This window comes from Castanea sativa, chromosome 1 (assembly GCF_040712315.1).
Source record: "Castanea sativa cultivar Marrone di Chiusa Pesio chromosome 1, ASM4071231v1".
NCBI classification, from domain to species: domain Eukaryota; kingdom Viridiplantae; phylum Streptophyta; class Magnoliopsida; order Fagales; family Fagaceae; genus Castanea; species Castanea sativa.
In genome coordinates, this window is record NC_134013.1 from 83,190,282 (window position 1) to 83,202,773 (window position 12,492).

Here is a 12,492-nt window from a genome sequence, read left to right on the forward strand (position 1 = left end):
AAAAAAAACTTCTAACAAAAAAGAAAAGGAAATAATAAAAATTTATATTAGAAACGATCGAATGTAAGAACTAAATATACATATACACTTGATCATACAAAAAAAAGGCATATAGTGGCATTTTTATAGTCTAATTAATTATGGTTACTTATAGATAGTATTATAATTTTTTTAATTTATTATTTTAGTGACGTATAATACATAATCGAAATTAATTTTTCAAGCATTATAACATATATGAGTATTATAAAATAACTGATAATAAATATGCACATTGCGCGGGATATCCACTAGTTGGACTGAAAGAGATTGAATTGCAAAATAGATTGAAGTGAAGCGAATGGGAAATACTAGGCTGATGTGGCTTGACAAGAATGTAACAATAATAAAACTTCGTTTCAACTTTTAAATATTATACATAAATAATGACAAATTAGTGGTACCCATTTCACTTAAGAGGGCATCGTTCTTTCTTTTGTTTCTTCACATACTTTATTGCATTCCAATTTTCTAGCAGGACCTTGAAATTAATTTCTTAAGCAAGTAACATGTGCCACTTAGGCATATGTCAAGAATTGTTGTACTGTTCTACCACTACTGCCAGTACCAGCACAACGGCACCAGCAAAAAGGAAACTTAAGGTCATTAATCAGCCTTCCTTTCTTCTTCTTGATGCTATCTCTAAGGCCCAAGCTTTGCCCAATTCAGTCTGAAACTTTCCTACAGAGGTTAGGGAACCCTGGTTAGATATGGTTGGTAATACAGACAGATAAAAAAATGCTACTAAAATAGCTTCCACTGCCAATGACATCATTGGAAAATATATATACTTCCACGATAAACGATGAACAGATTCATTCTCCTTTTTAGTTGTGGCATCACTTTCTACAGAGTAAGCAAATATGCATGCTTCATTATTTTCTAGTGAAGAGAGACGATCATCCAAGAAAATTCAAATGAAACCAGTTAGTATGACTTTCTTGATTTCTTAAACCTTCTCCATTTTAAAAAATATATATTTTTACTCTTCCGTAGAGCCAAAAGGAAGCTAATTAGCATCTTTTTTAAGAAGTGCTAATTGGAATCGATATATATCAGAAAGTTTGCATGGATAGAATGACTACGCAATTAGTATTGTAATTATCTTCTTTAGTATTTTATGATGAATATAAATGCAGCAATATAGCAAGAAATACTCATTCTATAGCATCCAGCCCATTAAAAATTTATTTCAGTTGCAAAGGGTTGATTAAGGATGGGCTGAATGACAAGGAAACACACAACTGCATATGGCTCTCTACCAAATTGAAGTTTTCTGCCCATATCAAATTCTACAGTAAAATGCAATGCTGCTTCACATAACATGATGATTTCAGTGGATTCAAATACTGATTAATTTAAAATCTACACATTAATTGGAAATCAAGTTATGCCTTTTTAGATAGTTCCAGCTCTTTAAAAAGCTCAGATAAGTCAGATATATGTACCAGCTGTTGACTCGAAAAACTCATCCAAATCCTTCCCTTGCTCTGCATAAAGACAGAAGTAACTTCAGTTCTCATGATAAATTCTAGAAATGGTAGATTATAAATGAGATGAACTATCATGTTCAAAAGAAAACCACAATAATCTTAGCCAGCCTCCACATCTGTAGTTTGTAGTCTAATTAAATTAAAGTGGTTAAAATTATGGTTGATTAAATTCACTACTTTCTAACTGCTTAAGTTTTTGAGACAATTGGTATTTTAACATAGCATCAAAGCAAAAGATCTTAAGTTTGATCCGTGGTTTTACTCTATCTCTCATTTAAAATGTTAAAACTCCCACATGTTAAGCTTCACTTATTAAGGCTATGGGGGAGTTTGGGCCCGCACATGAGAGGAAGTGTTAGAATTATGGTTAATGATTAAATTAATTATTTTCTAACAGCTTAAGCTTTTGGAACAATTGATAATTTAGCAAAATTTAAAGTACTATTCTAAATACACTAACATGATAACTGTATTCCATAAAGAGAGGCTTTAGTTTAAATATAAGCTTGAGTGCAATAGAAATAGGGAACAAAGAACCTGATACAACTTGCCCCACATTCAAAGAATTACTCAAACTCAGTATAGTTAACTATCTACTTATGCAGTTGTGGCTCATCCAAATAAGCATCCATAGAAACGTAATCATTATTCACTACTTTCAACTGTCTAAACACCAAGAGAATCAACCAAGATAGATTGAAAAGAAATGGAACCCACAGGAGATACTTTTGAACTTTCCAACTCTTATTTGCATAATATGTGGGGAACATTCCATTACCAACAAGGAGAAAAGAAAAAACGTGTGGAGAAAAAAATTTTCTCCACCTCCCATGATTGGTCGTATTACAAATAGGATCCAGCAGTGTAGGTAAAGGCGTCTAGTGCAATTAAGTGTATAGGGCCCCTAAAGACCAGGCACAACGTGCAAAGACTGATTGAAGTAAAGTGCTAAAATGGATGGTGCAATTACAAAGTTTTAAGTTCAAATTTTACATGAGTTACTTCATTTCCTTTAAATTTTTATATAGTAAATTTGAAAACAATCATCAATGGACAACCCGATAAGAATCTAGTCATATAAAGTTTAAACATAACATTTTTATATAATTCTTTTGTGCTTTATAAAAATACATAATTTTGATAACTATGATAAGAACTACAATAATGGTAAATTATCCTTGTTTGCAGCTTCTGATACGTATACAAAAAAATTATTTGTGAAGTACATAACCTTAAGAATAGTATTTTCAGATAAATAATAAGTTCTATTAAGATAATCAAATGCACCAAGTACACATCAGTACACATAATGTGTACTAGATGTACATCACAACTAAGCTCAAATATTACAATGATCTATAAACTAAAGTTTCAAAAAGAACCTCAAGAATAGTGTTTATATAATAAATGGTCTATGCCATTTTCTTCATAATCTGGGTGATTAGTTTTAATGATTATATGTATATATGTATATTATGGAAAAAAAGAGAGTGCACCTAGGGTTGCTTTTTGCTTTTTCAAAAAGCAAAAGAAGAGTGTGTCACTAAATGAGTTATGATTCGGCCAACAAAGCACATAGACCTTGGGGCTTTAAGCTAGGGGTGCTTTTTAACTCTAGGAACCAAATGCCTCTTTGAAAACAAAACCTAAACCCCATTCAATTATTGAGGAGGGGGATTTAAACGCTGGTTTCCCTTACAAAAGAGATCAGGCAATGTCACTAGATTACAAGGTTCTTGGCCCATTTAAACTAATTCCAAAGCAGAATTGGACAACAATATCTCTAAAAAATATAGATGTTCAAACAAGCATATCTCATCCAATTTAGTCCGATTTAGAACTGGGTTCTAAGTTGGCTATGGAGTATGGAAAAGTCAACAAATTTTTTTCTTGGTCATTAGTATTAGTATAAAACACAAATATTGTGTCACATCATATTGCAATACGTACAGCCTTAAAATTGATATTATGGCAAACTTGTGGTTCCTGGGTGATCCGTGATTGACTTTAAAACTGATATTCGTACATATTTTAATATGTGAATTATAAAAATTTCTTTCCTTTCACAGTATCTGGGCATAGAAAGCATGTTATAATTTGATCATCATCTTACTTGATTACTCTCAATTTCATAAAGGCACACTTAGGAGCAATACTCCCTAACTATTATTTAAAAATTTTAATCTTCTATTCTAAAGATGCTTTAACTTATTATTATTCATCACCTGCTAGTTATAGAACCAAGATAGAAATGCTGGGAACTTCTGTTAGGAACTTAGGACTTCATAGATTTTGTGCATATCAACAGGAGAAAGAGTAACATTAATTAATATCCCTCTAATTCCTTTTTACATATTCATGTTCTGTGCTTTATGCTGATGGTTGCTAGTAATAGTGAGTACGTCTGATTCCTACTACGGCCTTTGTAGACAAGGCATGTGGAATCCCTTCCCCCTTCATATTGGGGGGGGGGGGGGGGGGGTTGCTCATAGATTCAAAATTAATAACATTGGGGATGAGTTCATTTGTGCTAGCTACCAATGAGCTATAGCTCAATTGACACTTCCTTCTCGTATAAATTTGTTGGAAAGTGAGGTCTTGGGTTTAGGACCCATTGGGTGCATGCATAAGCATAACTTACCAATTAAAAAATAAAAGTGCTCATGGTAAGTAGCTAATAACTTATTAGTACATCATAGCCAAGTTCCAACCTACTGACATGATGGTCCAAACAGAGTTGCAACATTTTTTTTTCTTCTCTATGTCCATGAACTCTCTGTCTATCTTATGTCCCCCTATTTCTAAATTTTTTTTCCCCCAAAAGGTTTGGGGTTTCCTACAAACAAACGAAATCTTTCAGCATTATTCCATAAATTCTATAGTTTCTTACCATGTCAATTTCCAATTCTTGGTCATTGAGATTCATGGGCATTAAGACAATTTGCAGAGAAAAATAGAGCATGCAAATATACAAAATTGAGAAGAAAATATAAACATAAGAAAGCCTTACCATTTTCATATTCTAAGGCTTGAAGTATCATCTCCACCTGGATAGAAAAATGTATTTAAATCAGATTATCCAGTGTATGTATTAAACAATCAGAAACTTCTTTTTCAAGTATAAGCACGATTTGTCAATTATCACCAAAGTTGTATCAACATCACTTTAAATGCTATCTTTACTGTTGTTGTCAACTTGTCATTAGAATCTGGCTTATTAGCCACTTCTTTTTTGTTTCTTTTTTTTCCCATTCTTATTTTTTTGTTTTTGATCAGTCGTTAGCTACTTTACAGTTTGTCTACATCAGCATTCCTCTTTTACCAAACTTTTGCATAAGATTTCTCACTCCCAAGGGATAAAATAAAATAAAGAAAAGTCAAAATATCCTCCATTTAAGACTATGTCTTACTGCTTGCCACTATTAAAACTTAAATTATCATTAAAAGTAACCCAATTGATGGGTTTCCAACAGCTTTTATGAAAAAGTACAAAGAGCAGGTAATACATTATGCCATAATGCTGTATTAAGGAAGCAACTAGTCTTTGTTGAGCAGGTAATAAATATGAAACCAATTCCTCAAACAAGCAGTTAAATAAAGGACATCAGTTACTGAAACCAAAAGATCTATAAAAAAGGAATAATTGAACTTCAAACTAAAATTTGCTTCAAAGGTACTGTGTCAATATTTTTTTGATACATTTTAAGTTGGGAGTGGGAATTTAAACCCTAGATGTCTCTGTTGGAAACACCAAGCAATGCCGTTGAGCTACAAGGCTTCTTGGCAAAAGTAGTGAATCAAAGTTAAATTATTAAATAAAATACATTACTACAGACGCAATATACCTTGTCAAGGTCCTTAACAATTTTAGCCTCTGGTGAAGAATTCTCCTCATATTCCAACCACAACTCACCTATTTCCTGGGCTGCAATTTATAAATAGGAAGTCAAAATTTGTCAAACAACTAGTCACTTCAGGTAGAGGAATAACAAATTCATTTTCCTAACAGTGACAACAACACGTGCACACACAGAGTTAGTGAATAAAGTACCTCTTGACCCTCCACCAAGTAATTTGCACATGTGATCTAATGCTTCTTGTTCTCGTCGACTCTTCTCTTCCTTTGAAATCCCATCTGAAGGTGTAATGTCCCCAACAATGGCTATTCAAAAAAAATTTCACAAGGTAAAAATAACTTTTAAGCGTTCACCAAGAGAGTTTACTGAAGAAAAACACAAATAAGTAGAGATTACACAATGATCCTCATAAATCATGACTAATAGAACTTTTTTAAGGTCACATAATTGTAGTGTACCTGTAAAAGGATTAGTTCAATCTGCCGCAATATCATATGGATCCAATCCACTTATGTGTGGCTTTGGACCATTATTCAATATAGGAAAAATATGGGAAGGTTATCAAGACCTAAGTGTTCTCATTGGAGTATAGTAAGTCTAGTTAGACCTAAGTGATCTCATTGGGATTCTAATCGGCAAGTTTATATAGCTAGTAAAATATTAAATAATAATATTTTTGTTTTATATAACTCAGAAATAACTTTTTCACCATCATATCTATGTTTGCTTGCAATGTCAATATTCCGTGACACCAAAAAACAACCAACTGGGATTCTCAAATTGTAAAGTTATATGAACTTCATTTCAACAAAAGTCTTGCTACTTTTTGCTAATTTCCCAAATGTTTTAATAACTCAAGGTAAAATTTTGTTGTGTAAGGAATAAAATAGGGTACACTACAAAACATTACTTGCAAACCGAAATATGAACCTCAACATAATTTTCTTTGGTTGGAAGGGAACTGATTAAAAGAAATTAAAGGGAAAAGAAAAGCAATCTAGAAGGCAAAAGACATCACAAAATTGATACACAGACTTTTCAATGTAGCTTAAGAGGGGCAACTTAGTCTTCGTCAGTGTAACAAGGAAGTTCTATTTCTCGCCCAGCCCACCCCCCCAACCAAAAAAGGACCTTGACTAGTGTTTGTCATCACTATAATTTTTTCTAATTCATTCCAATTTTAAACGATCATCACCCTCTATTATATTAATGCCATTGCTATAAACAACAACAAACAAAGCCTCAGTCCCAAATTTTTAGGGTCAACTAGGGGTCAACTATGGATCCTTAATAGATTAGTTAGAGTTAGTCACGTGTATTCTTTTCCTCCATTATATTCTATTTGAACTCATACTTTATGTTACTACAGTAATTGACAACATTACTACAGTAAAGGGTTTAGTGGGAAAAGGAAAAAAAGAGAGAGAAGTTTTCCCCTAACAACAAACGAATTTATTAGAATAGAAATCCTAGTCCAATCATACTTGGTGTGCAAGAAAAGAAATTGGTATTACAATTCTTGTAGTCCTATTAGTCTAGAATTTAACGACTTATAAAATACCACGCTATGTACTCACTCACTGTAATACACAGTACTTAAATAGTAAAGATGCAGTCATCAACAGCTTTCCTCTGTGGAAGTAGGCCGTGAAAACGAACCACGTAAAACCCATCACATTGCCACTACATCACTTTATTTCTTTCTTCTTTCTATTTTCACATGGTATCAAAACTAAGTTTAATCTTCTCTAACAGAACTAAAGAACACTAAAACGTTTACAGTTTAATAGATTTGGAAGATTGACACAATCATTTCTTGTGTAAAAAGCAATAATTTTTTCCGACTAAACACACAATTAACAGCTCACCTTCAGCAATATCATGAACAATCGCTATTTTTATACACCTGAAAATTAAGACAAAAAGCACACACGCATTTCAACAACAAAAGATTGAAAAAGAGAAAAAGAGAAGTTAAAAAAAAATGAAAGAGAAAGCCAAACTTGTCTCGATCAAGACCAGGAATATCCGAAGCAATGAGAGCCATCAATCCCATTCTATACATGTGATCCGCTATAGATTCTGGATCCTTCACATCCCTCTTCACCCATCCAGCTCTCTTCGTTGTCTATTTCATCCATATTCAAAACACACTTCAAAATTAATATCAAAACCAAAAGAAGAAATTCACCGAATTCAAAATGCGTATGACACCTATAACCCTATCCCCTGTTTGGCCGCCAAGAAAACGCATCAGACCTTGAGGCGGTGGCAGAGAGAGAGAAAATCGATGGCGGAGGAAGCGGAAGAAGGAGGAGGTCTCTCGTCTGCATTGGCGGCGGAGGAAGAGGGAGGGTTGAGAGTGATACCGTCACCGGCTGTGACGGAAGAGGACGAAGACGATGCCTCCGTGGCGGCCATACGATATAGTCTAGAAGTAGAGGATTTGAATCTGAGCTGAGGTGTAGTTGAAGTTGTAGAGAGAGAGGGTGCAACTATGAGTGAAACAAGCGAGGCCGATTTACACACCCACGCTCTGCTTCCGCTACTCATTTTTTTTTTTTTTGAGTTTAATTCCGAATTCTTTGCTATATTTTGTTGGCAGATTGATTAACAGTCAAAGATTCGGTATATGCTACAATTTGTGTGGTTCCTACACGTCAACAATGTGTATAATATGTAGCTTAAAAACTTTGAATGACTTTCTCAAAAAAAGAAAAGAATGAAAATGCTTACCCAAAAATAAATGAACATTTATTGTATCCCATCAAGAATTTACATGTCAAAATATTTATATGTTAATGTTAGTTCTTTTTTTTTTTTTTTGAAGCCGTTAATGTTAGTTCTTAAACTAACATTAACATATAAATAAAAATAAAGTAGTTTTTAGCTCTTTTTTTGTGGAAAAATACTTATACACTACCTGAACTTTAGAGGAGTGGTCATTACCCCCCCTAAACTTTTATTTTAGCCAATTTACTTCTTCAAATTTACACAACTGCCAAATCACTATCTCTATTAATTTGTTGTCAAAATTCTAACAGAAAATGCACATGAGACACATGAAACAAAGGATGGAACTGTTTTTTGAGTGAGGTAGACAAAGTCGATCAAAATAACCATCTCGTTGTTCAACCACAATATGGATCCACACCAAACACACCCAAAAAAAAGTCTCAAATCTCTAAAACAAGTTTGTTTCAATTTTAAGAAGGTTCTAATGGATCTAGATATGAGGGATTGCGCCGCTAAAGCTCCTTAGGGATTTCCTAGAAACCCAAACAACCGGAGGTTTTTTGTTTTTAACTTTTTAATTGAAAACAAAAATTCTAGGTTTTGAAGAAATCGGTGTTGTTGGGATTTAGAATTGGATGTGGGTCTTACCGTTTTGGCTAGTTTTCTTTATTGGGTTGGTAAAGATTGTTAATATAAATGGTGGACTTGGCTATTGGGGTTGTTGATTACTGCTCCCAAAGAATTCGTCCAAAGAATGCTTGAAGGGTAAAAAAATTGAAAGTCCAACATTCCATCCTTGTAAACCACACTTCATTGTAGGAAAACAGGGTCCCGAAACTAAGGCATCATGGGAAATATTTAGAATGAAAATATCAGTAAAATGATGGCTATTGAACAGGAGATCCATATTGGCAGCTGAACGGTGCAGTGGGACCATAAACGGTAGGACAAAGACTTCCAGCCTCGGAGATAGGGATGCCATAGTGGTGTTCTAACTATTGATCTCTCTCTTCTTCTCATCTTTTTGATTATGGTATTTTAAGCATCACGTGTGTCTCACGTGTATTTTCTGTTAAAATTTTGACAGCAAACTAACAGAGGTAATGATTTGGCATATGTATAAAGTTGAAGGAGTAAATTGGCAAAAATAAAAGTTCAAGGGATGCAATGACCACCACTCTAAAGTTTAGGGGGTGTGTGGGCATTTTTCCTTTTTTTTTTTTTTTTCATCTTTAGTCATGGTTTTAAAAACTGGATCAGGGCAAAACCAAATTAGACTCTAGTTCCTAGTTTAACCCGGTTTTTGATCAATTTTGCCTAATTTTGGGGGGTTTTTTTGAACATGACCGGTAATTAGTTCTTGGTTCAACCGATCGAACCAGTCCGTTTGGTCTGGTTTTTAAAACCATGCCTTTAGTTTTGCATTAAAGTTACCAAAAACTATATATTTTAATTATTATCTTGCAAATAATTTACTGAAAATTTATGGAACACCAAAATGCACACTAAAGTATGGAACTCTTGTCCCTACCTATCCCTAGTATGGAACTCTGACTCAAGCTGGAGCTTCTGCTCTTGTATGGTATTTCATAACTTCAAGGAGTTGGTAGAATACATTATAAAAGAAGGTAAGGATTTGGAGTATTTTCCTACAATTGTTTGGATGGTGTGGTTTCCTAGAAACTCTTTGCAAGCCAATTCCAAAACTTTTCCGATTCAGCAAGTAATCCTAGATGTTTGGACTGCCCAAGCTGTCTATGTTCGTGCAATTCCTCCAAAACCTCTAGACTTAACTACTCGCGTTCCTCAAAGGGTTATATGGAAACAACCCCCCCCCCCCCCCCCCCTGGCGGTCGGTCTACTTTCAAGGTGAACTTCAACGGTGCTGTGTTTAGGGAGAATAATTTTGCAGGTGTTGGGGTCATGATTCGGGATGATAAAGGCTTGGTTTTAGCCTCCATGTTCGAGAAGTATCTGCTGCCATACTTGGTTACTGCAATAGAAGTCATAGCAGCATGCAGGGCGCTTTGGTTTGCTCTCGATATTGGCCTTACTTCCATAATCCTAGAGGGAGATTCAAAGATCACAATTGAAACTCTGAAGTGTGCTGATGCTTCTCTTGCCGCTTTTGGAAATCTGGTAGAAGAGGCAAAGATCCTGGCTAGTCGTTTCACTACTGTTGAGTTTTATCTTATTAGTAGACAAGGTAATTGTGCTTTTCATAACATTGCTAGACATGCTAAACGTGTTAGAGAGTTTTCGGTGTGGATAGAGGATGTTCTCCACACCTTTCAACTGTATCTTTGGCTGAACCAGCTATCTCCTTTGAATATTATTACAGTTTTATTTCTTAAAAAAAGTCATTGTTTTTAATTCATAAAAACTTAAAAGTGATTGCTTTTATTTCTAAATAAGTTTAACAAAGTCATGATGTGTCAAATGGACTACTATATTTGAGGTATGTCTTCAAAGTTCATTCGCATTAGTTTATATAAATTTTTGGTCCATGTTAGCATAACCACTTGTTTTTCTGAATGAATTGTTACGTTTGAGTTTTGGATTGATTCAAGTTTTTTTGAATGGGTTTTCTATTGGGTTTTGTTTTGAATTGATTTTGTTTTGGGTTAATTTTGAGTTTGGTTTGGAATGAGTTTGAGTTGATATTGGTTTGATTTCCATTGATTTTGGGTAAGATTGTATTTGGATTATGATGACGCTATATTGGGTAGTGGTAGGTGGATGCTGATTAATTTTAGGTGGTCTTCCTTCTTTTTCTTCTTCTTCCTTTTCTCTTATGACATTGAAGCGAGTCAAGGGGAGAGAGAGGGAGAGAAAAGATTAAAAATAATCAAATAGAAAACTTATACTATTAATGTAGTAATAATGTATTATATGAACAGTGTTGTAGTTGACTGATGTGAGTAATTTTTGATAACAAAAAATGTGTAAATCTGACCACCCTTTTAATTTTGCACTGACTATATGCATTGACCACCTTGTTTTTGAATTTATCTCAGTCTGATGGTCAGGCCACCACAGAGTTTGACATAGTTCCAGATGAGATGCTGGTGCTACAACCCCGGTAAGAGGAGGGAGTGCACGTGGAGGTTGTGCAGGGGATGCAGTTCTTATCGTTAGTGTTATTGTCACTTTTAGGAGTGTAGTCTACACTCATGTTTGGAGATATTTTGGTTTTAGTTCTATAAACAAGATGTCTCTGATTTTGATTTTGATGAGATATTTTGGTTTTAGTTCTATAAACGGGATGATTCTGATTTTGATTTTGATTTTGATGAAATTCAGTCTATTGTTTTACATTTGTTAGAAGGGTAGTTTAGTCTTTACCTAATTAGTATAATAGATTTACCTAAGCTTTATTCAAAACTTAAAAACCATTACATGCATAGTACAAAATATGGTCTTGAATGAGACTAAGAAGAATGTCATTGGTGTAACTTGGGATGGCCTTGAATGCCTAAAATATGGTCTCCAATGGTTTCACCTGTTTTGTCCAAAAATCCATTCACTTCAGCACCATAATATAAAAGGAAGAAAGAAGGCAAGTCATGTAGATTTTATTATATCTTTGTGTTGTCTACATGATCTATATGCATGGTAGACAAATACAATACAAGGTAATCTCAGATCAAAAGGAATTAAGGAGAATGGCTGGTTGAGAAGGATCCCGTTACTAGTTTACATTTGTTCCAGATTTTCACACCTCTACGCAAAGTTATAGATTGATTTGCCTTGAACTCGGGTATTGAAATAACATGCTTCACCAATCCATTATGGCAGGCTAGTCCAATTTTCACAAGCTGGTGACAACAATCTTGGGTAATTACTTCGTCTTTTAGAAATATAGTGGTAAAGATAGATGTCCCACAATTATATGTCAGTTTCTTTTTGCAATTGTCCAAGAAGTTGGCTTCATACTCACCGTCTTCTATGAATCCGGGTCTTTCCTCAACATATGAACCATCATATTCGGGTGGCAGGGCAACGGATTCTTCAAAGATGTCTGAAGCCACCTTGGGCAAGAGGACACCAATTGCACTAGCCAACAACACCACCACCACCACGGCTGGGAAGCTTGTAAATCTGGCCATGGTGATTAAGGCTAATTAATTAACGATCTCCCTTGTGTGGTGGGAGAGAAATTGCTTGATGCTGTTAGAGTGAGAATATAGGTTTATTAAAGGGACAAAGAGGAGTTGAGAAGGTTTAATTAATGTTTCGAGAGTTTTTTTAAAAATCCCATTTTATTGGAATTAATGATGTGAGTTTCTACAAATTTGTCTTAATTGTTCAGTTTTGTACATGATTGAAGAATATTACTAGATGTAGATTGCTTAATTTCTACAAAT

At 34.3% G+C, this 12,492-nt stretch overlaps 2 protein-coding genes across 2 annotated transcripts; both read right to left on the reverse strand.

The window, feature by feature from the left end:
- Positions 1–375: 375 nt before the first annotated feature.
- On the reverse strand, positions 376–7,987 carry LOC142622553 (uncharacterized). The gene is made up of 8 exons (XM_075796042.1): positions 7,649–7,987; positions 7,393–7,517; positions 7,258–7,295; positions 5,584–5,694; positions 5,378–5,457; positions 4,543–4,579; positions 1,488–1,529; positions 376–720 (listed from the first exon to the last, which is right to left on the reverse strand). The coding sequence occupies exons 1-8, from the start codon at positions 7,940–7,942 to the stop codon at positions 650–652; spliced, it is 798 nt and encodes a 265-aa protein (XP_075652157.1). The 5' UTR covers positions 7,943–7,987; the 3' UTR covers positions 376–649.
- A 3,794-nt stretch (positions 7,988–11,781) lies between these two features.
- On the reverse strand, positions 11,782–12,234 carry LOC142635635 (protein DOWN-REGULATED IN DIF1 11-like). Its single transcript, XM_075809771.1, has one exon. The coding sequence runs from the start codon at positions 12,232–12,234 to the stop codon at positions 11,782–11,784; it is 453 nt and encodes a 150-aa protein (XP_075665886.1).
- Positions 12,235–12,492: the final 258 nt, after the last annotated feature.